This window comes from Lacerta agilis, chromosome 16 (assembly GCF_009819535.1).
Source record: "Lacerta agilis isolate rLacAgi1 chromosome 16, rLacAgi1.pri, whole genome shotgun sequence".
Taxonomy (NCBI): domain Eukaryota; kingdom Metazoa; phylum Chordata; class Lepidosauria; order Squamata; family Lacertidae; genus Lacerta; species Lacerta agilis.
Genome location: NC_046327.1, coordinates 31,033,048 through 31,060,347, shown reverse-complemented (window position 1 = coordinate 31,060,347; position 27,300 = coordinate 31,033,048). Strand labels below are relative to the sequence as shown.

The 27,300-nt window shown below is 46.9% G+C and overlaps 2 protein-coding genes across 2 annotated transcripts; one reads left to right on the top strand and one right to left on the bottom strand.

Annotated features, from left to right (window-relative positions):
- Positions 1–957: 957 nt before the first annotated feature.
- Positions 958–16,888, bottom strand: CCDC159 (coiled-coil domain containing 159). The gene is made up of 11 exons (XM_033173856.1): positions 16,547–16,888; positions 15,815–16,009; positions 13,860–13,902; positions 12,738–12,814; positions 10,060–10,141; positions 8,696–8,867; positions 7,590–7,657; positions 4,704–4,780; positions 3,750–3,838; positions 2,048–2,124; positions 958–1,085 (listed from the first exon to the last, which is right to left on the bottom strand). The coding sequence occupies exons 1-11, from the start codon at positions 16,886–16,888 to the stop codon at positions 985–987; spliced, it is 1,323 nt and encodes a 440-aa protein (XP_033029747.1). The 3' UTR covers positions 958–984.
- On the top strand, positions 16,816–26,576 carry TMEM205 (transmembrane protein 205). The gene is made up of 4 exons (XM_033173708.1): positions 16,816–16,891; positions 22,537–22,658; positions 23,278–23,441; positions 25,818–26,576. Exons 2-4 carry the CDS (start codon positions 22,559–22,561, stop codon positions 26,118–26,120), a joined length of 567 nt encoding a protein of 188 aa, XP_033029599.1. The 5' UTR covers positions 16,816–16,891; positions 22,537–22,558; the 3' UTR covers positions 26,121–26,576.
- Positions 26,577–27,300: the final 724 nt, after the last annotated feature.

The window sequence follows — 27,300 nt, the reverse complement described above, 5'->3', positions numbered from 1 at the left end:
CAAAGTTGAAATTGTTAATTTGGGGTTCTCATCAGCTGTATGCCATAATCATCACAATTATAACAAATAATGGCTTGACATATCTCGCTTTGCATGTCATGAGTCTATCTCATATATTAGTTTCACCTTTTAAGTTGAATTACTGAAAGAAATGAACCTCTCCACGATATTCTAATTTTTCAAGTTTCACCTGTATTACGACCATCGAAACTTGTTTACGCTGTTAAATTCATCTTAATGCTGCCAACGTTTTCAAGTGTACACAATTCCCCCCCATATATTCAATAAACATTTTTCAATCTTCTTTAAATATATGTTCTTCTTGTTCTCTTATTCTATATGTTACGTCCACAAGCTGCGCATATTCCATCAGTTTAAGTTGCCATTCTTCTTGGGTTGTGTCAGGGAACTGCCCTCGTCCTTTCCACTGAGGTGCTCAAGGTAGCGTACCTACCTCTCTTCCCCCTCCCTGGTTTCGCCCCATTTCATCCTCACAAACAACTCTGTAGGGAAGGTTTAGGCTGAGAGTGAAGGACTGGCCTGAGGTCACCCGGTGGTCTCTTACAGGTACATTTACCTGTATACCTGAAGGAGCGTCTCCAACCCCATCGTTCAACCCGGACACTGAGAAGCAAAGTTACAGTGAACCAGGCAGAGGGCCTTCTCGGTAGTGGCGCCCGCCCTGTGGAACGCCCTCCCATCAGATGTTAAAGAAATAAATAACTATTTGACGTTTAGAAGTCATCTGAAGGGATCCCTGTTTAGGGAAGTTTTTAATGACTGATGTTTTAATGTGTTTTTAATCTTCTGTTGGAAGCCACCCTGAGTGGCTGGGGAAACCCAGCCAGATGGGTAGGGTATAAATAATAAATTGTTGTTGTTGTTGTTGTTGTTGTTGTTGTTGTTGTTGTTGTTGTTGTTGTTGTTAATTTAGGATGAGGAGGGAGAGCGACGAGAAACAACCTGTGGACTCACCTCTGCATTCTACGAGCTGTGCTCTGAGCTACTGCGGGCCTGATACAGGGCTGAGTCCGATAAAAAGGCCTCAGGTGAGCTAGATTTCCGGTGATGCCGGCTGCCCCGACCTGTTAAAAGATCCAAGAGAGATTTTCCTAAAGGCCCGAGCCATACATGGCTGAGCATCTCACCCCTTGCCCCTACCTTTCTTGATGTCCTCAAATCAAACTAAGCAAGACCTGCCTCTTCTAGCCCTTGCCTTCCCATCCCTTCCCTTCCCTTTCGACATCCCCCTACCCTTTCCACTAATTGTTATCACCAGCAAGGACGATACACACCTGTCATGGAATTCTACTCAATATTGATCCAGAGCAGAACTCCAACGTATAGTTAGCGGAGTAAAAACTCAAACACGTTGGGGGATTCCCCAAACATAGACCATTTCATCCAGCAGAGCTTTACTGCTACTGAAGGCAAATGAGCATAATGGTAACAAATCCAGTACATTCAGGATTAGTGCTGTCCATAAGAAATCCAGTTGCGGCAGACTTAACTTAATAAGTCTAAACCTTAACACTAAGCATACTATACACAGAACACCACACCAGAAGGAAGAGAGACCGAAAGAGAAAGTGAAACCCAGGCTCCTTCTGGCCTCACTATTATAGTCATCATGACCTTGACAGAAGAGATAACAGGACCAGTTTAAGCCAGCTGTACTCAGCTTCTCTGAAGGAATAACCCAAACACCATGAGCCTTCTGCTTGTTTCTTTCACACAGAGAAGCTTCCAGAACCCTCTTGGATTAATTAAATAGGAAAGATCTCTACACATCAGATCAATACTTTCTGTACTAAGAAATGCAAACTGCAAGCTGAGGATTCAAGTCCAAAGAAGGAGTCAAGAGGGTGATGCCCCATTGGAAAGCCATGCCAGATAGGTTGTGGTCACCCAGCCCAACGGGGCCCACACTTCATAGAACCATAGATTTGAAAGGGACCTCGAGGGTCATCTAGTCCAACCCCCTGCAATGCAGGGATCTTTTGTCCCAAGTGCCTTCTTTCTAGTCCGGACCACTGCCGCAACTCACCTTTCATCCTCTGAGACCCCCTCTTGTCACTCCAGATGCTGTTGGTGAAGGAGTTTCGCAGCGTGTTGACAGCTGACCTGTACGGGAGGGAGATACAAGGACCATCGTGTAGATTGCCAGCTGCTGAGATTGCAGGGCGGAAACATGACCCACCCCTTCATGGGTCTTCATTCCCCTTTGGTGGCTAGAACAGGAAGTAAACTCTGCAGGCTGAACCCAGGCTCTTGATCACTGTGGTCACCAACATCTAGCTCAGGGGTTCTTAACCTTGGGGCCGTGGATAGGCTTCAGGAGGGCCATGAACCGGGTGCAAAAAAAATCCAACCCCCCCATTTGCTTTCTTTTCTGTTTCTTTCTGTATCCTTATGTGCATTTTTCTGTGGTCCATGGCTTTCTTAATAATAATAATAATAATAATAATAATAATAATAATAATAATTTATTTGTACCCCGCCCATCTGGCTGGGTCTCCCCAGCCACTCTGGGTGGCTTCCAACAAATATTAAAATACATTAAAATATCACAGATTAAAAACTTCCCTAAACAGGGCTGCCTTCAGGTATTTTCTGAATGTCAGGTAGTTGTTTATTCCCTTGACTTCTGATGGGAGGGCGTTCCACAGGGCGGGCGCCACTACCAAGAAGGCCCTCTGCCTGGTTCCCTGTAGCTTTGCTTCTCGCAGTGAGGGAACCGCCAGAAGGCCCTCGGCGCTGGATCTCAGTGTCCGGGCTGAACGATGGGGGTGGAGACGCTCCTTCAGGTATACAGGACCGAGGCCGTTTAGGGCTTTAAAGGTAAGCACCAACACTTTGAATTGTGTTCGGAAACGTAATGGGAGCCAATGTAGATCTCTCAGGACTGGTGTTATGTGGTCCCGGCGGCCACTCCCAGTCACCAGTCTAGCTGCCGCATTCTGGATTAATTGCAGTTTCCGGGTCACCTTCAAAGGTAGCCCCACATAGAGCGCATTGCAGTAGTCCAAGCGGGAGATAACTAGAGCATGTACCACTCTGGCGAGACAGTCTGCGGGCAGGTAGGGTCTCAGCCTGCATACCAGATGGAGCTGGTAGACAGCCGCCCTGGACACAGAATTAACCTGCGCCTCCATGGACAGCTGTGAGTCCAAAATGACCCCCAGGCTGCGCATCAGGTTCTCAAAGGAGTCCATGACCCATAAACCACTGATCTAGTTGATCCCTCAGACCCAGGCGACTTCTTTACATTTTCATAGAGAGAAATCCAAGGTATGTATTTTGTAATGTGAAAACAGTCACATGCTTCTCTCTCTCTCTCTCTCTCTCCCTCCCTCTCTATCTATCTATCTATCTATCTATCTCTCTGATGCATGTGTCTGGAAAACAACTGAGCCTTTCGTTTCCAGATACGTGTACACATTGATCCAAAATACAGGCAGATCTTTATGCCGGAATTTGGATCTGCGTGTATGAAAATGTAAAAGTGAGGAGCAGAGGTGTAACTTCCTGGTACAGGAAATTCAAGCCCCGTGTCTCATCAGCCTACAGAGTTGAACAAAGTCCACAACACCAAAGTCCACAAAAGTGGAAGAGGGAGGGCTGTCCTTTCTTTCACCCCTCAAGGCAGCTCACATGGGCACGAAATAGAAGGGCAGGGCAGGCTGAAGCTTCAGAGTGTGTTATAGGGTGGGATTTCTTAACAGGAATCCCCAAGATGATGTCCTTACCAGATATTGTTCAGCTCTTCAGTCACAGGCTTATTATCTGCAGCTTCTGAGGCATCGCCTGCTGTTCTGCACTTCAGCTGGCCCAGGAACTAGGAAGACCAGGGAAGGACACAAGTAAGGAACAGAACTGGGAGGACGGCGGCCAGCAGCTACTTGCTGCTCTCCAGTAGGGCTGCCCCAAGGAGGCAAATCTTTAAAGAGGTAGTATAAACACTGACAACAGGGAAACACTGGCCTGCGAGCGCTCCAATGGGAGAACAGCCTTTACCAAAGACTTTGAAAATGCTCAAACTCAGGACGAAAGGGTTCGAAATGTGCTAAGAGGAAGGCACACTTGGCAAACCCTCGCCCAGAAACCCATGTCCCTACTGCGGAAGGATGTGTGGATCCAGAATTGTCCTCCACAGTGACTTACGGACTCAGTGTTAAAACCGTGTTTATGGACGACAATCTTACTCGGCTACGAGTGGTCGCCAAAGAAGAGAAGCTCCAAGGAGGAGCATGAATTTCTCAAGCTTATTGCCACATGATCCATGGCCTGGATGGCCACACGTCGAACAGGACGCAAGTGTTGTGCGATCTATACGACACACACTTTGTCCCCCATCAAAGTGAAAGGAGCCGGCGCTTCCCTGTTTTCCTATTCATCTGGGTCAGAGACCTCCATCTTTGGGTCCCTCGGATCCTCAGAACCAGGTGGCCTCTTAGCCTCGGACACTACCTCACAGATGACCTACTGAAATTAATGAACCTATGTTAATTGCAGCCATTAATTTCTTTGAGTCTGATAGTTGAACACAACCCATTAATCTATAGTTGAAGGCAATGGGGTGCTGCTTCCTTTGATTCAGACTTGTGCAACAAAAAGCACGGGCTCCTTGCAGAGGTCCCACAAACACACCCACCTCTCGACGTTGGAACTCTCAGAGAACGGAGCCAAGAGAAGCTACTCACCTTGGTGCACTTCTGCTGATTCGCCTGCATTTTCTTTATACTGACCAGGTTCCTGGTGATATCAACCTCCTGGTCCTCTACGGTAAGAGTCCAAACAGACTTGGGTCAAAAATTTCCCTTCTGCCCAGGCACTGTGCACACATGCCCTCCTTGTGCCAGCTAGGCCTTGCAAACAGCCACAGCCGAGACCCTCAGCTGGGAGTGGAGGCCTAAAGGTTTCTGGAGTCTGGTGCAGCAAAGGGGTGGAGTGCGCTTAGCCCAGAGGGTCACCAATGTGTCTGTCAATGCCTCCTATGGTGCCCACCAAAAGTCTCAGCAAATAACCCCAACATTGGTCGCAATTCTCCTAAGCAAACCTGAGATATGTAGAACTGGGGGTGGGGGCTCCTGCAAGGGGAACAATTAATTTGAAAACCACACTCCAAAGGTTAGCTGCTGATGTTACAAAATCAAACAGAAGACGAGCGAATGAGAGAGTTCACCGCTGAGGAAGAGACGAGATTAAGCAAGAGTGTTAAATTAAAGGAAATCTTTCTAATTAACAAGAGCAGCTCGGCGATGGAACAAGTCGCTTTGGGAGGCTGGGAAAGTCTCCTTCCTCCAAGATTTTTACAGCAAAGGTTGCAAAAGGTCCAGAAAAAGCTTTTTTAAAGGCTATAAAATACTCCGTTGTAGGAGGGAGAGTTTGGCTGGCTGATGGCAACTGAATGAACACATGTGGACTTGGGAGGTTTTAATTCTATTGCCCTAGTTGAGTGGAAGGGCAAACACCCTTCCCCTCTATATCCCTGAAGGTATAAACCAGGTGGCCCAGCAGGCAGGGTTACGCTTGAGTCCAAAGCCATTCGCATTTGCCACCCGCTCAGATTGTGGGAGGATAACGGAGGGTCTGCTGTAGAGGAAGATTCAGGATGGCTTGAGTTTGCAGGAAGTAATGGAGGGGAAGGAATGCTGGCTGGATTCGGGTAAAGAGCCCCGCTAGCAGTCAGAAGCAGCAGATTCTTTCACTAGTGCAAAGGAGCTTTCCTCACCTCTCCTCCTCTGTACCTTCCCACCCCCCCATTCCTCAAACTGGCTCTTGCCAATGCAAGAGTGTTGGGTATAAGCAACCTTGCATGGCTCCAGTCAGCAGAGCTGAGACTAACAGATAGTCAAGGAACTACAATTAGAAGAGGACTGGAATTCTGAAATGGAGATGCTGGAAGGTGATGATTTGTGTTCCCTGCAAGGATGTTTATGGACTGCGTCTGGATCTTTGGTTTTAAAGAAAAAGAGGACATTCTGGACAATGATGTTGGAGGGAGATGGAGAAATGTCTGGGGGGTGATCCCGAGATGGCGAAGGAAAATGGTTAGAAGAGGGATAGGGTGAGAATATTTAAAATATAATTAGGATGGCTTACCATGGTACCCTGAAGTCAGTGTGTTAAGAATTTAAGATTTTGAACTAGTGAAGAGATATGTGAATTGTTTATCAGCAGCAGTTTAAGTAAAATAAGATGTAAGATTTGAGCTAAGAAGTAATAGGTTGTATTATGAAGTTAAAATAAATATTAAGAAGCATGTTTAGATGCTTTGGATGATTTAAACTTTAGAGATGAGAAGTTATTAAATTAAACTAGAATTGAAACCAAAGGAGAGAAAACGGGGGAAGTCACCCTGTGTAGATTCAAAACAAGAATTTTTTTTTCTAAGTAAGAAAAAGAAATATTGGTGTTTTAGTGGTGGTTTGTATTTGTTTTTCATTCTGTTTTGATTGTTGTATGTGTTGTTGTATTTGTTTTCTTGTGTTGTCTTTTGTGTGGAAAACCAATAAAATTTTTGTAAAAAAAAAAAAGAGACTAACAGATAGTCAAGGAAAATACTGTACACTGTGTGCTGTCCCACTAAACACCTAAGCTACACTCCTTCCTTCTGTGTGTGCTCTCTCTCTCTCTCTCTCTGCTGCACAAGGGAACCCGGAAAACCTCCTCTCACAATCCAGAATCCCAAGCCATCTTTGCAAATATTTACTTATTTGTTCATTAAATTTATTCATTAAATATAAAGTACAGTCAAACCTCGGTTGTTGAATGCAATCCGTTCCAGAAGCCCGTTTGGCTTCCGAAACATTCGACAACCGAGGCGCAGCTTCCGATTTGTTGCAGGAGCTTCCTGCACTCAAGCGGAAGCCGCATCAGAGATTCAGTTTCTGAAAAACGTTCGAAAACCAGAGCATTTACTTCCGGGTTTTCAGTGTTCGGGAGCCAGAACGTTCCAAAATGGAACCTTTCAACAACCGAGGTTTGACTGTTAACAGGAAGTAAAGAACCCGTTTTTTTCCTTTGCAAATGGGACCCCTGCTTAATTTATTTTACCCTTTTTAGCAATGCTAATGGTGTGTGAATGGGTTAGCTCCAGTTTCCAAGCTTCTTTTTTCTTTCTCTGCTATACAGTGGTACCTCAGGTTACATACGCTTCAGGTTACAGACTCCGCTAACCCAGAAATAGTACCTCAGGTTAAGAACTTTGCTTCAGGATGAGAACAGAAATTGGGCAGTGGCGGTGTGGCAGCAGCAGGAGACCCCATTAGCTAAAGTGGTGCTTCAGGTTAAGAATGATTTCAGGTTAAGAACGGACCTCCGGAACAAATTAAGTACGTAACCAGAGGTACCACTGTATATATATGTATATTATAAGCCAACCCATTTTATTTTTGAAACCTAGGAGGGAAGGAGAATAGGGGGGGTGGGTTTGTTCCGCCTGACAAGCTGAAAGACCTGGACTGGCAGAATGATCAGCAATTGCCCAATTCCTTCCAACATGGCTGGAGAGGCACCCACTGGAGAGGGGGAACGCTCCGGGTTCTGCAAAGGACACAAGGAAAGTGAGCGGAGCAGCTACATACTCAGTTTCTGATGAATGCGCCGCAGTTCACCCTGCACAGCTTCCAGCTCCTCCCAAAGGAACTTCTTGCTGCAGGTTGAGGGAAGGCGGGTGGGGAGGGGGGGTGGAGAAAAGAAAGAAGGGAGAACTTCAAAACACAGTAATGGAGACTCACTGGGAAGTAGCACCAGCTCCTGGGCATGGTAGCAACACCACTCCCTTCCAGCACACTGTCACTGCCATTTGATCTGCTGAAGGTCTCCAACATGTTGCATAACACTTGTTCTGGGACTACAACTCCCATCAGTTCCAGCCACTATGGGCATAGTCAAGAATTATGGGAGTTGTAGTCCAACATCTAGAGTTGTAGTCCAACATCTAGAGCGTACCGCCTTGGTTATATCTGCATTAAGATCATCCACCAAGCTCCTTCCACTCCAACCTGACACCTAAGCCTGCTTAGATGTGTCAGTGGGTCTATGGAGACCCAGGTCAGCCAGCGGTTCCGTTGATCAAGTCTTCCTCCCGGCATTTGTTTATTTTTTATTTTATTTATTTATTGAATTTATATACAGCCCTATACCTGGAGGCCTCAGGGTGGTTCATAGAAAAGATCACAATCTTTAAAATCAAAATAAAAACAATAACCCAATAACCCCCCCCCCCCAAAAAAGAACCATGTTTTAAAAGGGTATAGGATGGCAATCTGGTCGGCCAAAGGCCTGGTTAAAAGGGAACATTTTTGCCTGTTGCCTAAAGGTGTCTAATGAAGGTGCCAGGCAAACTTCCCTGGGGAGAGCATTCCACAGACGGGGAGCCACTGCAGAGAAGGCCCCGTTCTTGTGTTGCCACCCTCTGGACCTCTCATGGAGGAGGGCCTCAGAAGAAGATCTCAGGGTCCAGGTAGGTTCATATGGAAAGAGACGGTACCTTGAGGTATTGGGATCCTGAGCCGTTTAAGGCTGAATAGGTCAAAACCTGCACTTTGAATTGGGCCCAGAAACTAATTGGTAGCCAGTGCAATCAGAACAGGATTGGATGTGCATTGAGGACAGTGAAGTGTGATCTCACACTCCATCTAACAGCCCCTTCCTTCCCTCTTCTCTCGCCCCCTGTGTTTTCTCCCACCTCTCGAGGACCTCTTGCGACAGGTTCTCCATGGAGCTTTCCTTCTCGATCATGGATCCGTGGAGTCCTTGCACCTCTCTGGTCATGACTTTCCATACATCCTGGATCCTTCTCTGGATGAGGTTATCAAACATCTCCCCAGGAGGTGAGCGGGCAACAAACTGCACCTCCTCTGGACAGGAAGAGACAAAGGAGTCATTGGAGCAGAGCTTTCCAAGACCACCAGAGGAGAGGCAGCACAAAATGGCCTGCACTAATCTGAGGAGGCGGCAGGTATTCTGCACACCTTTGATCGCACTGCGCAAGTGTGGGGTTTCGCATCAGGTGCAGAACTTAGACTGCCAACATTCTTGGCTTTCGTTTTTTTTAATTATTGGGTTTCTTGTCCTTATGGCTGTGGAGAGAAGCTTGAAAATATATTGGTCTTGCTAGGAGAGCTGAGCAGGGTGGACTTCAGGAGGCTACAAAGTTCTTTCTCCCTTCCACTAAAAGTGGAAGAGCGGGTGCGGAATACAGTCGTACCTTGTGTTGCGCTCGCTACGGGTTGCAAACGGCGTGGGTTACGAATGCGCCGAACCCGGAAGTACCGAAACGGGTTACTTCCGGGTTCGGCGGTTCGTGCATGCGCAGACGTGTCAAATGACATCACGCGCATGCGCAGAAGCGCCGAATTGCAACCCGCCCATGCGCAGAACCGGCGCTGCGGGTTGCGGACTGCTCATGATGCGAACGGGGCTCCGGAACGGATCCCGTTCGCATCCAGAGGTACCACTGTAGAAGAATTTGGCCTTTCGTGGTGCAGCATTCCAGGTTTTCCTTTTAACAGAGTCGGGTAATTAATTTACAAAATTAATATCAACTGGCTATGTAGAATTGTGAAGAATACCCAACTCATTAGCACACACTGGAACACAGAGCATGGCCTGCGATTAACATGGACACTGTGATAAGTTACTTTCCTCCAATTGTTCAAAGTCTTAGTCGTGATAGACTTGGGATCCTAAGGAAAACCGCGCTAGGAATTTTTCCAGACAGAGTCACACTGAAATGAATGGAAACTGCAATCCAATTCACTTCTGTGGTATTTCTGTAGAAGGCCTGCAGGCAGAGGGTGACCAGGTGTCTTATTTCTTCATAGCCATCAGGACCAGACAAATTAAGACACCAGGCTCCATGGAGAATGCAGAATACACGGAATCCCCAAAAGTGAGCATCATTCCTCCCCTGCACAGGTAAGTGATGCCCTCTTTGGAGCTATACTAAATACTGAGCAGACCAAATTCTGCAAAGCCGTAAGCAGCACCAATGCATTTTAAAGCCAAGCTCCAGATTGGCTGGTGGTTACGAGTCTCCACAATCCTTACCTTCCAGCTCCTTGATCCGACCTTGTTGCTGGTTGCTCTCCTGCTCCAACAAGGTGATTGAGTGGCTCAATGCCTGAAAGGCCTGGCAGGAAAACATGGCACAGACAAAGTTAATGCACACAGCCACTGCCTTTGTGTAGTAGTAGTATTTCATTTGTACCCCACCCATCTGGCTGGGTTGCCCAAGCCACTCTGGGCAGCTTCCAAGACATAAAAACATAATAAAACAATCTGATCCGATATAAAAATCACAATAACTTTAAAATAAACAACTTGTGTGAATGATGATTTAAAGTTGTTATACAGTTACTAAAGTAAATTAGTTATGAACGCAGCATAGAAGATGGGAGGAAGTCCATTAAGTAAGAATTAAATAAGTTTAAGGATGCTTAGGATTTATTTGTTGTATTTTTGGTGTTTTTAGTTTTTTGTTGTTCAGTTAAGTGTAGTTTTTATTTTTTGGATTTGTAGTGTTTGTATTTTGTATTTTGTATTTTTGTATTTTGTATTTTTTCTTGTTGTTAATTTTGAAATATAATAAATTCTTTAAAAAAAATAAAAAAATAAACAACTTGTATCAAACAAGGCAGCATTCAACAATCCATCAGTAACCTGGCAGTAAACAGTAAAATTAAACATCAGCAAATAATAATTAAACACTTCAACCACAATAAAGAATTAACAATCTATAATCTATAGAAGTAGCAGCAGATCACAATGCATAAAATACCACAAAACCATACAAAACCATGTAAAAACAAAGAAGCACAATTTATAAAAACTATTTTATTTTTTTTATTTTTATTTTTTTTAATCTTTTTATTGCTTTTATTTATTACATCAGAAAATGTATGTATGCACAATGGTTTGTAATATGTTTTGAAATATTTTATCGTTATGCGGATTTATTGATGTTATAAAAACTATTTTAAAAAATATCCCATAACTCCTCTCTTCCCTGCTGCTGCTGCTGCTGCTCTCAAAGTCATATTCTGGGAAAGGCTAGGTGGGGCAAGGCAGGTGGTAACGCCATTGCCTGATGAGGAACAGAAAGTCTCTCTCCCCTGTGTTAGGGCAGTGGCGGAGTAAGGCTCCGCGGTACCCGGGGCGGCAAAGGAAACGCCCCGGGGGCGGGGCGTCGTGACATCACATTGTGACGTCATGACGCTCCGCCCCCAGGGCGTTTCCGGGGGTGCCGGCGCCGCTTCTGCAGCCCTCTTTTAAGCCGAAGAGCTCGCTTTTAAGCTCTCCGGCTCAAAAGGAGGCTGTGGAAGCGGCGATCCGATGACAGAGTGCGCCTGCGCGCGCAGGCGCACTCCGTCGTCGGGCCGTGCGCTGCCGCTCCCAGGGTGACGGATGGAGCGGCAGCGCGTGGGAATGGTGGGAGGGGCTGCCTCTTGTCCCCCCCACGTGCCGCCGTTCGCTCCGTTGCCCCAGGAGCAGCAGCACCGCACACACTGTGCGCTGCTGCTCCCGGGGGGACGGAGCCAGCGGCAGCGCGTGGGGCTGACAAGCGCCGGCCCCTCCTGCCACTCCCCACGCTGCCGGTCACCCCGGGAGCAGCAGCGCTGCACGGACGGGGTGCTCCCTCGGCCGTGCGCTGTTGCTCCTGGGGTGACGGAGGGAGCGGCAGCGCTTGGGAATGGCGGGAGGGGCTGCCGCTTGTCACCCCCATGCGCCGCCGCTCGCTCCGGTCGCCCCAGGAGCAACAGCGCACGGCCGAGGGAGCACCCCATCCGTGCAGCGCTGCTGCTCCCGGGGTGACCGGCGTTGCCTGGGGAGTGGCGGGAGGGGCGCCGCTTGTCGCCCCCACCCGCCGCTTGTCGCCCCCACCCGCCGCTTGTGGCCCCTGTCGCCCGGGGGCGTACCGCCCCCAGCGCCCCCCCCTAGCGACGCCCCTGTGTTAGGGTACCAGAGCGAGGGAGAGCAGAGGCTGCAGACTGGAAGGCAGCGCTGGATGACTGGCATGAAGACACCGTCCTCTTGTAGTCAAGGTCCCTGACTTCACCACAAACAGAGAGAGAGAGAGAGCTCTTGCTTCATACTCTGCTTGTGAGCTTCCTGGAGGTTACCTGGTAATAACTACTACTTGGAGCTGGACCTCAGTGTCTGGGCCGAATGATGGGGGGTAGAGACAACTTCAGGTATACTGGGTGGACCGAGGCCGTTTAGGGCTTTAAAGGTCAGCACCAACACTTTGAACTGTGCTCGGAAACATACTGGGAGCCAATGTAGGTCTTTCAGGACTGGTGTTATATGGTCTTGGCGGCCACTCCCAGTCACCAGTCTAGCTGCCGCATTCTGGATCAGTTGTAGTTTCCGAGTCACCTTCAAAGGTAGCCCCATGGAGAGCGCATTGCAGTAGTCCAAGCTGTTGGCCATGTTAGATACTTTTCCGATATTAACTGTGCTGGAATAATGTGGGAAAGGTCCCAGGTTAAATTCTTCCATGTCTCCAAGTAGGGTTGGGAATATTCTTTGCCTGAAACCCTAGAGATTACCCACCTGTTGCTGTAGCCAATGCTAAGATCTATGGACCAATTGTCTGACTCCTTCCCTTTCTACTAAGCCAAAGCTTCCCAACTCCAATGGTTAAATGCCCAGCGCTTTCCCAAATGTACAGTACCTGGATCAGAAACGACCATCTTCCACAGCCTTACCTCTGCCCAAGACCTTACCTTGGTTTGCGCATGCAGCTGAGCTTTGATAAGATCCACTTCGTTTTTCACCATCATCTGGGATTCTGGGGTCAACACTGCAAGAGAAAGGCAGCAGCTATGCATAAGAAACAGCAGGGGTGGAATTCAACACCTGAAGCTCAGGCTCAAGATCAGAAGGCCCAATTCTCTCTTTTTTATATAAATTTATTTATTTGGTTTTTCAGATTAAAATTTTACATATCCAACATACAACATAAAAACAAGAATCCAAAGAATCTCCTGGACTTTCCTCCTCCCCTTACTGTTAATCATTTCCTCCTGAATCTTTTATGATAATCTAAATCTTTTACATCTCCACTGTATCCAAAATTCACCATTAAACTACAGGTGAAACTCGGGAAATTAGAATATCGTGGAAAGGTTCATTTCTTTCAGTCATTCAACTTAAAAGGTGAAACTAATATATGAGATAGACTCATGACATGCAAAGCGAGATATGTCAAGCCTTTATTGGTTATAATTGTGATGATTATGGCACACAGCTGATGAGAACCCCAAATTCACAATCTCAACTTTGGGGTTTTCATCAGCTGCACGCCATAATCATCACAATTATAACAAGCAAAGGCTTGACATATCTCGCTTTGCATGTCATGAGTCTATCTCATATATTAAACTCCAGTAGCTAATGAAAACAATTGCTTACGTAAATGGACTTTTCCACAATATTCTAATTTTTGAAGTTTCACCTGTACAAGTGTTATTTCAATCTTACTAACAATTTTAGCTGTTTACAATGGTTTTTAAGATAAATTATAAATTTCCCCCATTCCTTATTAAAAATTTTGTCTTCCTGATTTCTGATTCTTCCGGTCATTTTGGCCATTTCAGCATAACCCATCAACTTAATCTGCCATTGTTCTCTGTTTGGGACTTTATCTTCTTTATCTTTATCTTCCATTGGAAGCCCGATTCTCATTGCAGCTGGAGCCTGGGGCTGCAAACCAGAAAGTGTGGGTCCAGCTCTGCTGTTTTCCCTGCTTCCTTCCAGATCACCTCCAAACAGGCCTTTCCACATTGATCCCCATCACCAGTCAACTAAGTTTCTGCAAGGTCACAAGGCAAAAGAACATCACTTACGAGTTGGCTTCATAGAAGCTATCTCAAGCTGGGTCTGGGCGTGCTGCACAAAAAGGAGCAAATATATATACATTTATATATCACCATCAGCCTCATTCCAATAAGCTAACTTTTTGACAATGATCCACAAGAACTCCAGAGAACTTGGTGGAGGCACCTGGGGCTGAGGCTCTCTGTAGCGTCCTGAGAGCCCTTCCACCACCCTGCGCTGAGCCGGGGACAGTTCCCTGACAAGAAAGATTTTTCCTCCACAAGCATTTTATTTTAAAAAACTGATTTAAATAAAAAGAATCTGATTTAAATGTTTTTAAAAAATCCGATTTAAATTTTAAAAGTCTGATTTGATTTTTTAAAAAGAAACTATAATTTATTTTTATCCACCCTGCTTTATAGACCATGTGCACACACAGCTGTATGTGAATGGGCTCCCCTTTGAGATGTAGGCCTGAATATGTGGGTGTCAGGAGACTGGCCTTGGAGTTACATGGGCAGTACAGTTGATGTGTGCATGTCCTGCTGCCCTCCCCATATGCCGAATGGACGCCTTATTTGAACATCCCTACAGACACACTCTCAGCGAGCGCATAGGGCACGTGGTTAGGCCTGGACAATATATGGAGATATTGTCCAAAACTGGTTTGAAGTCCATATCATGATACTGATTTCATGATTTCTGATCTGGCAATATATCATGGTGTGGGTGTGGGAGCGGTGCAAAACAATCACATGAAAGCCAACCAATGCTTCTCTCGATTTCTGCAGCTCCTGCTAACTCTTGTTGCCTCAGCTCTCCCTTGCCTCGTGCAGGGGGGCAGCGAATCACAAGAGCAGGCGCCGGCAAAAATCAGCATGCAGGAGAAACTGTGAGGCAAACCAATGTCTCTACGTAGCTCCATCCTTATTCGGGTATCATGATATATCAATATATCATGAAGTTTAAAGGTAAAGGGACCCCTGACCATTAGGTCCAGTCGTGGACGACTCTGGGGTTGCGGTGCTCATCTCGCTTTATTGGCCGAGGGAGCCGGCGTACAGCTTCCAGGTCATGTGGCCAGCATGACTAAGCCGCTTCTGGCAAAACCAGAGCAGTGCACGGAAACGCTGTTTACCTTCCCTCCGCAGTGGTACCTATTTATCTACTTGCACTTTGACGTGCTTTCAAACTGCTAGGTTGGCCTGAGCTGGGACTGAGCAACAGGAGCTTACTCCGTTGTGGGGATTCAAACAGCCGACCTTCTGATCGGCAATCCCTATCATGAAGTTTAGCTGGTGGTATATCACAATGTTGAAAACCAGATATCACCTGGCTCTGGTATGTGTATGTGTGTGCATCAGGATTGCTCCAGCTACCTATCCCGATGCAATGCCAGCATACGTGTTGGGTAGCGTGCCCCCCCCCCGCAGTGGCCACATGTCCAACATCGGTAATGTTGGCAGTACAGCTTGGTGGGGGCAAACCTGCCTCCATCTCACACACGTGTCAGGGATAACCAGAAGAGGCTTGTCTGCCCACCAGTAATGCCAGGACCGCAACAAGAAAATTCAATTACAGGTAAGTAGCCGTGTTGGTCTGCCATAGTCAAAACAAAACAAAACAAAAAATTCCTTCCAGTAGCACCTTAGAGACCGACTAAGTTTGTTCTTGGTATGAGCTTTCGTGTGCATGCAGTGTATCTGAAGAAGTGTGCATGCACACGAAAGCTCATACCAAGAACAAACTTAGTCGGTCTCTAAGGTGCTACTGGAAGGAATTTTTTATTTTATTTTGTTAAGAAAATTCAAACTGGCAATTCAAGTCACCGTCTAGCCAGATACAAGAGACTGGGCTACAGTTGTGTCTTGTGGGTCATTTGTAGGCTTGGCAGTCTCTCTATTTAAGCAGCCCCCCACCGAGGAGCCAGGATTGCCACTCCTGACTTTCCACCACCCTCTTGTAGCCCACCCACGGCACTTACCATTGGCATCGTGCTGCCTGCCCGAGACAGGCACCAGCTAGGAGAGAGGTCTCGGCACTTATCATTGTGGGAAACTGACAACAATGGCTCCTGGGAGAGAAGGAGGCAGAGTTTACATTTGATTTGGCAGGAGGGACAGAGAAAGGAGGCCCAGACCAATAACCAGCAGAACGCTGGGGCCTGAGCGGTGAGTCCCTATAGTGCCCCAGTCTCTTGGTTTCCAAGCCCTTGGACTGGAGGTGTGAAAACTTGCCACTAGATGGTGATGTAAGTTTCCATTCCCAGCGCCTACAACTGAACATCGGCTTCAGCCAGTGCAAAGTCTGGAGAAGAGAATCTCCTGCAAAGTTGTCTTATTTTGTGCACACGTAGAAGGGCTTAAGAGAATTAGTTTAGAGGAAGGCTTATTCAGAGAAAACTTGACAGCTGTGTACATAAGTAGCCTTTTTTTCTTTTCTTTTTTTTTGACACCTGGGAATTTCCATCTGAATTATCCCTAACGAAAGGGACTCTGGGGCTTTTTTTTATGTGTGTGTGTGTGTGTTTTTTTAAGTACTTTCCCAAAAAGATCGTTTTCCAACCACCACCAGCTTCCATGGCTGGCCGAGTGAGTGCCTGGGGTGGACGTGATGCTCTCAGACCTTCGGAAGGAGAGCGCCCCTTTGATCCGGATGCTGCGCCGCTTCTGGTCCCCCAGGTAGGTACCCTGCCCCCGGCGGATGCTATTCTTACCCTCCCCAGCCTCCTCGCCCCACCTACGGGGATCATTTCCCCCTCTTTTACCGTCGTGGCCAACACCGTCTCCTCTCTCGAGTCCATCACGCGGCTCTGCCCCGAGCGCCCCCCACTTGCCCCGCCGGGCGCAGACAGGATCCCGAGCGCAGCCAGCCGGAGATTACACGCCGCCTCCCGGTGTGTAACAAAGGGGCGTGGCCCCTCGTGGCCTCGCCTCCCTTCGTGACGCTGCTGTTTAGCCCAGCCACACACCCCCCATGCGATCCGCCTCCTCCGTGGGGCGGGGTCTTGGTTCCTGCGCTGCGGAGGAGCTCGGTCGCGAGAGCGGAAGAAGCCCATCAGGTAAGGGAGGCGCGATCTCGGGGGGTCTGGCGTGTAATGCGACGGGGCGGGGGTGCAGGAGCATCGAAGCCCACCCCCCTTTTCCTATCTCACCCCGTCTTTTTTTTTTTAAGGGGGTGGCGGGGAGTTCCAACGACCCCACGCCCGATTTCCCTCCCACCTCCTTCCGATGCTCGAAACGCGTCTTCTTGCAAATGCTACTGTCGGGACGGGGGCTGCAGGAGCATGAATGGAAGCCCCCTTTCCCTCTCTCCCCTCCACCCAGAGGAGCCAATTCCTAGGGGCCGAGGGGTCTTCGCACACACACACCCCCGGGCGGGGCTTAGCTGGGCCGCCCCAATATTTCATTTAATTTCATTCAAGTTGGCAACTCTTGTAGGGGTGCGGTGGGAGGGGTTTTCCAACAACCCCCCCCCCGCTTGCATTTCTTACTCCCGCGGGCCAGCAGCCCGGCCCGCTTCCTTCCAATGCTCGACACGCGTCTTTCTTGCAAATACCGCCAGAGGCTTGAGCTGCCGTTCTGCTGTTGTGTTGTGTTGTGTTGTTTGCACTTTCTCTGGAGTAAGCCTCGCTGAAATAGGAGGCTCTTGCCTTCGCTAAGACACGAGCTGGGTTTCATAATGACCCTCCTGTTCGTAGTAGCGAATGCAGATCCTAACCCCATTTCGTTTGCTGCTATAGAATGAGTTGGCAACCTCCCACCCAGGGGTGTTAACTTGAATAAAATACTGGGAGACAGCAGGTAATAATTGCATAATCGATCACATGACGCAGCACACACATTAACTTCTGGGGGAGGGGGCGAAGACACCCCACCCCCTAGTAGTTGGCTCCTATGCTCCCACCTGCCAGTCCACCACCTTCCTTTGTGCTCCTTTGCGTTTGGACTTTATACCCATCCCTTCCGCCCCACTCACCGCCATGAGCCCTGCACAGGAAACGCAGCGCCCTTGGGTGGGGAGGGCCAGAAGAGAGCAGCCGGCCAGGACCCCTGGGCTCAATTCCAGCAGACTTCTATAACCCTGGGGCTGTCCGCCTCTTCACCCCCTGCCAGGCAGCAAGGTTTGTGTACACACTTCAAAGCACATGCTTCCCCTCAAAGGATTCTGGGAACTGTAGTTTGCTAAGGATTGCTGGGAATCGCAACTAAGGTTGTGCGTGCGTGCAACATTGTTTTGAGGAGGAGAATGTGCTTTCTTTTCTTTTCTTTAATTGATATTTTTATTATAGATTTTACAGATACTACAAACTAAAACACAAAGTCTCAAATTACAGATACAAATCAAACGCAAATACAAAACTTAAATAAAGTTATATACAATAATTATTTTGATTATATGCGTCATATTTTCCCAGTTCTGAACAAGGTATATTATACATGTACACATACAATAAGCACAACTAAGAAGAGAATAAATAAATAAAAATAAATAAATAAAGAATAATAAAAAATAAAAATAAATAAAAATAAAAATAATGAAAGAAAAATAAATAAATAAATAAATAAAATGCTCTGCTCTGTCTTCACATAAAGTATTTACTGTCTTCCTGACAAATCCCTTTGCTTGAACTAAGATAAGTGTGAATGCTTACAACCCTGCGCACTTTCTTATCTCCATTCTGCCATACATTCTTAGGCATTTCATTGCTCCACTTTCTTTCCTTCAAACTGTTTTCATTCCCTTCATCCCTCGAATGCCGGCATGGTAATGTGCTTTCAAAAGGCATATTGCTCGGTTTCCTTGAACACAACGGATCTGACTTTGGAGTAAACATACGGTTTTGAGCTGGGAATGGAACAGCTCTGGCTGACATCCGGTGGTGGTTTTTTTTTGTTTCGTTTTGTTTTGAAATGGAAAAGAAATTGCGGAATCCTGGGATTCTACGAAACTGCATTTTGGGCTCCATCCGGACCTCCCTTGGGAGAAAAGAGCAACAGCATTTGGAGGCAGTGTGGGCTGGGCACTTAACTGTTGGGAGTGAGTCACGTGAAACTCCAGTCAGGCTTGCTTAATACATAGCATTTGTGCTGTGCTTTTGGCAGAGCCCGACTCCCATGAGGTTGAGTTGGGTGGCTGCCTTGGGGGGCAGGGGGGCAAGGGGGGAGTGTTGGGCAGAGCTGCGTGTGCCACATGGCATGCCCATTAAGCTGGATTGCTTCCCTCCCTTGTGTGTCCCTCCAAGATGCACCAGTACAGTATATTGAATGGGACAGATGGAACACTGTCTTGATAATGGATTTATGTAAGGCTTACTTGCCAAAATGGCTCCTGAGAGGTTTACTATAAAAGCAGTTACAAAAAATAGAGCTGCACGTAATTAAAATGCACAATAAAACCAGTTTGTTAAAATAAGCACCCATCATTAAAAAGTAGGATAGGCCATTATCATACAACGTAACAATTAGAACAGTTAAAACAAGTGGTTAAAACGATTAAGACAGGAGGTTCGTGCACGAGATCAGGGTAATGCTTGTCTAAAGTGCTGCGGCTTCTTTCAGGCAGAACTGATGGGTCCTCTTGGATTTCGGCAGGGAGACTATTCCACCGCATTGGGGCCACCACAGAAAAAGCCTGCCTCCATGGTTCCTGACATTCATTCTGATTATACAGATGAAATATCACAGACAGAATTCTGCAGGATGTGTTGCTAGTGTGTGAAAACAGTCAAGATCCAAGGATCTCTCCCCCCCCCCCCCCCCAGGCATGCGTACCTCCAGATGGTGGAGACGTCAGGGCATCTTCACTCGGTCACAAGTGGGCAACAGCCAAGCGCAAAATGCACCTGGCAAATTTTGAATGCTGAATGGTGGAAGCGGACTGAGGCTGGGGGTGGAGTGGGGAGCTTGCCCAAGACCACCTGGCGAGATCATGGCAGAGGTGAAATTCAAACTTGGTCGCTGTTGCACAACTGCTTTCAGTAAACACAAGACCAGATCATAGCTGTCAACTTTTCCCTTTTCTTGCGAGGAATCCTATTCGGAATAAGGGAATTTCCCTTTTAAAAAAGGGAAAAGTTGACAGCTATGGACCAGATCGCTTTGCACGTGACTCCTGTGTTGGGCCTGCCTCTCCCATCTCGTCTTATCACCTTCTGCCAGCTGCTGTTTGGAACAGTGTGGGAAAGGCAGTAAACTTACCCAAGCCTCCCGAGTGTTTGTTTTCCAAATGCTAATGGTTTTGAATACTGTTAGCACGATGTGAGCGAATGATTTCATTCCCAGTGCCGTTACAATACATGATTCACAGCTCAGTAAAACATACAAAAACAGAAACATCTGTTCTTCAAGCCGACGTGTTAAAAATAAAATAAACGAGGAGAAAAACAATTGCAATAATTAACCAAAATATTGAAAGAACTTCCGTACTGTTGCTGATTCCTTGGATAGTCTTGATACGCAACCAATCCAGTTATATATCCATAGTAGTCTCTGCTCATCTTCCTCTCTTACCAGAAATTGTGTGTATATTTTTAAGCTCTTGTGTTCTGATTCATGGGGTATTTCCTGTGTTGCAATTAACCATACCCCCCTATCTTGGCATGCCATAGGAGCACAAAGAGCAATGCACTTTTAGAGTACGACAACTTTATACCGAGTACGGCTCATCTTGCCAGAGAGCAAAGGAATCTGAGGAAGAGTTTCCCGCTGTCTTTGGGGTGGGGCTGAAGAGAAAGATGAAGGGCTGCCCTGGTGAACTGACCTGTTCCCTGCTTCCTTCATTTCCTTTTTTTTTTTAAGAGAATTTATTGGTATTTTTCATAACAAAGAATAATCACACACCCACACCTACATCTACCCAGACAATTACCCACCCACATTTATACAAAACAAATACAAACATAACCAAGATTCTTCTTCTTGTTTACACATATAAAAAAAAAAAATTCTAGTTCCGAATCTTTACAGTTGACTTCCCCTGCCTTCTCTCCTCCGGTTCCAAATCCAAATTCTACTTTAATAACTTCACCTCTCTATTAATTGAATTCATTTAAAGAGAATTCCAATCTAAACAATCATCTTGATCTATAATAATTAATAACAGAACTTTATATCTTACCATATTATTCTTATATCAAATCTAAGCAAACTTCTTCTTTCCCTTAGACTGCTGCTAATAACAAAAAATTCAAAATATCCCTTTTCTTGTTAAAAAATAAAATAAAACTTAATGTCTTAACTTTCCGATTTCAGATTACCATAACGAACCATTTATATTCTACACTTAATGCTTCCTTCATTTCCATCGATCCAGCCAAGAGCTCCCTCTAGCCCAGCACCCTGTTCTCGCATGGACGAACCAAATACTTGTGGGGAGCGCATAAGCAGGATGTGGGTCCAACTGCCCTCTCCCTCCCTGTGGCTCCTCGCAGCGCATACTCAGAGGCATTCTGCCTCCGGCAGCATTATGTTAGGCTGGTTGAGACTTGCCAGAATCCCTTTCCAGATGTTTCTTGAGGTTCCGCGTCCTGAGTTCTTTTGAGTACGGTATTTTTCGCTCCATAGGATGCACTGGACCATAGGGCGCACCTCATTTTTAGAGGAGGAAACAAGGGAAAAAATATTTTTCTGGTTTTCCTCCTCTAAAAGCCCTGTTTTTTTGAGGATCAGCTAAATGTTTTGCAGCTTTTTTTTGCAAAGGGAAAAGCCCTGGGTTTTTTTGAGGATCAGCTAAAAGTTTTGCAGCTTTTTTTGCAAAGGGGGAAAAGCAAAGCTCCTTTTGCAAAGGGGGAAAAGCAAAGAGGAAAAGGCCCATTTTTATGGGGTTCAACTCACATTTCTGAAAAATTGTAAGGAAAGGGAGCAGTTTGTACTGTTTCCAGACAGATAATCTAATCAGCCAGTCACATGTCCTGGGGAAACAAACAACCTCCCTCTGCAGCACATTCAACAAAGGAGGGCGGGGCTGAAAGGGAGCCGGGACTCTTATCTCTCTCTCGATCTCTTGCTGATCAGCTGCTGAGCGGGGTCCTTTCAACACCCCCTTTTCTCTTTGTAAAATAAAAAGCACAATCTGCTTTTGGCCCCTGGGCAATTTAGCTCCAGGGACCACCATTTGCTCCATAAGACGCACAGGTATTTCCACTTACTTTTTAGCGAAAAAATACACTATTTCTGACCCTGTTAATTTCTGGAGCTGACTGCCATCCTTCTGTGATCAGGCTAAGGTCAGCCATGTTCCCAGCCTGCTGTGATCACCATAGAACACAAACAGAAAGAGAGAGACATGAGAAGGTCCATATGTCCTATTCATTTATTATTGTACTTATTTCTGAAGGAGGATCTCCACCCCCCACCCCCATCGTTCTGCCTGGACACAGAAGTCCAGCTCTGAGGGCCTTTTGCTGGTTTCCTCACTGCGAGAAGTGAGGTTACAGGGAACCAGGCAGAGGGCCTTCTCGGTAGTGGCGCCAGCCCTGTGGAACGCCCTCCCACCAGATGTCAAGGAAATAAACAACTCTCTGACTTTCAGAAGACATCTGAAGGCAGCCCTGTTTAGGGAAGTTTTTAATTTCTAACGTTTTGCCATTTTTCAATGTGCTGTAAGCTGCCCAGAGTGGCTGGGGAAACCCAGCCAGATGGGCGGGGTATAAATAATAAATTATGATTATGATTATCATAAGCATCTTTGTTTCTGTCTGCCCAGTCTTAGGTCTCTTGGAGCAGAGATGGCAACAGAGGGGGAGCCGAGCAGCCTTGTCAAAATCATCCAGCTTTTTGTGCTCTCCACAGCCTGGGGGATGCAGATATGGGTTACCTTTATTGCAGGTACGTTTCTGGGGGGGGGGGGGAAATACTTGAATTTTTAGCCTGCCCTGTCCCAGAGGCTCGGTTCTGTTTAGGGCTGGGGGAGGAAATGGCATGTGCCCATCAGATCCTTTTCTCTAATGCAGCTCTTGCTAACCTGGTGCCCCCCAAATGCTTTGGACTACAAAGCAACTGCTGGAGAAGGCTGCTGTAACACATTGGTTTCAGATCCTGTTGTGCCCACTGCCTTTCACTTCCGGAACTCCTGGCTCCCAGCTTGCCTCCCAAGCACATGAAACCCTGCTTGTAATCCATGGTTTGAAGAGAGCAGAACTCAAAGCTTATTCACACTTTTGTTTGCCCTGCTGCTTTGCCCTTTGGTTTAGCGCTGAATCCGGGGGATGGGGGGACGGACAGGCACTGGGTTTTCCACAGACTGCCATTTGTTCCGATGTAGCACTAAAGAGCAGGTTTTCGTGGGGACAAGCAGCGAGGCAAAGGCAACATCACTCGGACACTGGCCTAGAAAGCACAGGACAAGCAAAGAACCGCTCGGACCTGTGCTCTCCAGGCACGGGGCAGTTGGAAGTGTGGGCGAGCCCTTTGTCCACCTGCTGTAACCCACCTCTCCCCTGCGCAGGGTTTGTTCTCTTCCGGGGTGTGAGCCGCCATACCTTTGGCCTGGTGCAAAGCAAGCTGTTTCCTTTCTATTTCTACACCCTGCTCAGCTGCACTTTCCTGAACCTGGCCATCTTTGCTTCGTACCACCCGCGGGAACTTCTCAGTGCCTGGGATATGGTCCAGGTAGGTACCGACCGGTCATCTAAAAATCTTGCAGCATTTCGTTTGGGGCCTGTGGGCCAGCAGTGTTCCTTCATGTAGTTTCTTGAGAACGTCACAAGTCACCTATGGACCTGTAGTTTGAAGGCGTGAGCCCCGCAAACCCACTAGCCAGTGTGATGCACCAAAAGTTCCTTCCTCTGTGGAATAAGCCTGGCCGCTTCAGTGTTCAATGTGTGTCTTTTAGGAGACTTCCTCTTTCCTTCCTTCATATTTCGTATGGAATTTCCCTCTCTGCAAGTCCTTTCTGTCCCAAGATTTCTCCGTGTTCTTCCTGCCTCCCTAGTTCCATCGCAGCGCAGGCAGGCTGAGGCCTAAGGCAGGGGTCAGCAAGGTTTACTTCACCTGGGCTGGTTCACTCCAGCGGAGATCCCTCCGTGGGCCGGATCGCGCCTGCTATTTCCGGCGCCTGGGTATGCGCAAACATGATTTTTGGTGCCATGGAAGGGAGTCCCTGTGCCGTGCTGCGGCGGTTTAGCGCAGTGAGTGGGGACTCGCCGAGCAGGTGGTCTGGTTTGTGGGCCAGTTAAACAACCCCCGTGGGCTGCTTGTGGCCCCTGGGCCTTAGGTTGCCGACCCCTGGCCTAAGGCAATCATGACGCATTCGAAAGTTTTATATTTAGAAAGGGACCCGAGATCTACTCCTCCTTATTCAACCCTGCTGCTACACAAACATCTGCCCACCCCAAAACACTTTAAAATTATTTGTAATTAAATCTTAGAACATCATTTACCATAAAGACCATTGTGTCATATGAGGAAGGTGGGAAACAAAATATAGCATTCCAGCAAGGAAAGCAGTCCTTCGTATCCGGAAGGCTGGTGTGAGGAAGAGGAGCAGTTTTCACCTTGTGTGCTGCAGCTACTCAAGACACAGTAGGTTTAATGGACAGCTACCTCCCCGTTTCTTAAACCCAAGCGCATCAGGAAGAAATGTGAGCAGTCCAGCTCTGGAAAAACCTGTTCAGAGTGGCCCTGGAATCTCTTTGTTGGTAAGGCACTGAAGTACAGCCTATATCCTTTTAGAGGACAGGAGGTGGGACTATTTGATCTACCAGATAGGATCGACAGGTAAAAGGTAAAGGACCCCTGGACAGTTTGTTGGGCTTTTGGTTTTAACTGGAAAAGCCTCAAAACCAGTTTAGCACTTGGAGTGGTGTCCAGCTACGCTTCCTCTGCGTTTTCCTGCTTCTCCAGTGCTTTTGCAGAGTTTTTTCAAACTTCTTACTTCTCCTTCTTGCGCAACGGTATGTGTGCCTTGTGCCAGCAATAAATTCCACAACGTCTGGGTTGTTACAAAGTAAGCAAGCTTTAATTACAAGCATATAAATCACGGAGCTTCTCCAGGAGATTTAGGCGACATCTCCGCTCCAGTCAGAACCAAAAGTAAGACTGAACAGGAAATAAACGGTGCGTCACATAAATCACAAAGACATCGCATACAGCAGATACCCCGGATGTTGTGACACATCCCTGTGGGAGGGGCGTACTGTTGAGCTTAGAAAGCTCCAAACCTCACACAGTTAAGTCCAGTCAAAGGTGACTATGGGGTTGTGGCGCTCATCTCGCTTCCAGGCCGAGGGAGCCGGCATTTGTCCACAGACAGCTTTCCGGGTCAAAAACCAGGAGCGTTGCGATCGACCATAATCAGTCTCAGGTTCCACCAGTCGATCGACGTGTTGAACATGCCCGGGTTATACTATTAGAAATACACAGGACGATAATTATGAAATTATTGTCAGGTTTAATGAATTAACTGTTTATATTTGGACAAATTTTCTACTGTACTTCATTGGAAGGAGAAAAATAATCATTTCCTTAAGAACAATTTTAACAATTTATTTAACTAAAACAATAACATTATAGCATCTGAAGAATGGTATCTGAAGGGTATCTGAAGAAGTGTGCATGCACACGAAAGCTCATACCAAGAACAAACTTAGTTGGTCTCTAAGGTGCTACTGGAAAGAATTTTTTATTTTGTTTTGATTATAGCATATGTATCCATGTTTCTTAACTGATGTGGCTTAACAATTTTTTAAAAAAACTTAGACTGAGTTTTAGCACACATGAAAAACTTAAACAAATCCTTATTTCCTGATGAATAGCCTTTGGACTATAATGTAACTTAAATAGAAAACTATCTGTAGAAAGATTTTTCCTCCAAAAGCATTTTATTTAAAAATCCAATTTAAATTAAAACTGAATTAAATAAAAAAGATCTGAATTAAATTTAAAAAATCTTCTTGATTTTTTTTTAATCATTGATTTTTTTATCCACCCTGGTTTCACCCCAGAATTCCAGAGAAGGTCACGGTATACCTTGTGTCTACTTTGCAGATTGCGTCCTTTTTTATTGGCCTCGTTCTGGCGGCTTCCAATGCTTCCTGGCTCTCCCAAGTCACCACCAAGACCATGTTCAAGATGCAAGAGATTGAAAGGGAGCACGGCCTCGGGGACGAAGTGGGGCTGTCGGCTCGGCGGGAGGGTTACCAGCTTCTGAAGGAGAAGGATGCCAAGTACAGGAGCCTGCGCCAAAAGTTCTTCAAGTTCCACGGCCTGTCCTCTCTCTGCAACCTAGCCGGTGTCTTCTGCACCGGTCTGAATTTGGCATGCCTAGCGCTGCAGCTGGACAGCCTTTAGACTGCAGGGGGCGCTCTACCACTTCGCTCCTGCTGTCGCTCCAGGATTGTTTTTCTAAGGCACAAAACCGAGCTTTCTCTTGAAGCAAAGATGACAGCCTGTATTCTGAGCTACGCTTGACCACTTGGAGAGAAGGAGTTTGACAGGGGCCAGAAATCAATTCTGCAATGGAGTGAATGGTTTTGGGGGAAACTACCCACTCCCGAAACAGCCAGATTCCTCCCCCACCCCCACCCCGGCTGAAGGACAAAATTGGATATTCTGTGAACCAGCAATGGATGGTGTATTGCAATCTAGACTAAAGCCTCTTTGGTCGTATTCCTCAGTGCCCAGACATCTGCATTGCAGGGGGTTGGACTAGATGACCCCCCGGGTCCCTTCCAACTCTTTAAGAGTCTATGATCTTGTTTTGGACACTTTTGCATAAATAAAAGCCATTTCTGTTTCTGCATCTCAGATTGCCTAGCAGCCATTTTTTAAATAAAAAAAATAGTTTTTATTAAGATTTACAGTTTTATATTCAACACAAACTTCATGATCACAAAATACATATATAATGCTTCCGGCATCTGTTGCCTGACTGGGCCCCCATGCAGCTCACCAGATCCCACTAGCACAGGGGTCCCCAAACTAAGGCCCACAGGCCGGATAAGGCCTGAGGGATTTGTTTATCCGGCCCGCAGTAACACCTGCCGCCCGCTCTTACCGACGCTGCGCAGCTGCCCACTTCCGGGTCGGAGGAAACACCAAGCGTTATTTCCGGTGCACATCCGGGTCGGAGGAGGCCCATGCACATGCACGCAAGCTATTTCCAATGCTCCTCTGACCTGTGCGACCAGCACTGGAGACACAGGCCCAAGGCGCGGTAAGTTTGCTGAGCCCTACACTAGCACATCAGCTCTGGAAAAAGTCTTTCCTTCGTTTCTGCAAAACCTGACAGCTTTAATGAAAAGCCTTTGACTCTCAGGGAAGTTCCCACCTTTCTTAGTTTATAGGAACACTGGTGGCAAACTCTGGGAAGCCTGCCGCAGGTTGGGCATACAGCCTTTTCCCATGTGCCTGTACCCACCTCAGCCTGTGTGAGACAAGCTTTCAAGTACTTGCTGCAGAGGCAAGTTTACATGGGAGGGAGAGCCTGCCCTTGCAAGGCACACTAACAATCCATCTTCCCTCTCTCCTC

What these genes read in the sequence shown, in the direction of transcription:
- CCDC159 (XM_033173856.1), bottom strand. Translation starts at nt 16,888, where the DNA reads ATGGGCTTCTTCCGCTCTCGCGACCGAGCTCCTCCGCAGCGCAGGAAC. An exon ending in GGGCGAGGAGGCTGGGGAGG is followed by an intron (nt 16,010 to 16,546) that starts GTAAGAATAGCA and finishes GGGGCACTATAG; the next exon opens with GGACTCACCGCTCAGGCCCC. An exon ending in GCGCATTCATCAGAAACTGA is followed by an intron (nt 4,781 to 7,589) that starts GTATGTAGCTGC and finishes CTCTTACCGTAG; the next exon opens with AGGACCAGGAGGTTGATATC.
- TMEM205 (XM_033173708.1), top strand. Translation starts at nt 22,559, where the DNA reads ATGGCAACAGAGGGGGAGCCGAGCAGCCTTGTCAAAATCATCCAGCTT. An exon ending in ATGGGTTACCTTTATTGCAG is followed by an intron (nt 22,659 to 23,277) that starts GTACGTTTCTGG and finishes TCCCCTGCGCAG; the next exon opens with GGTTTGTTCTCTTCCGGGGT. An exon ending in GTGCCTGGGATATGGTCCAG is followed by an intron (nt 23,442 to 25,817) that starts GTAGGTACCGAC and finishes TCTACTTTGCAG; the next exon opens with ATTGCGTCCTTTTTTATTGG.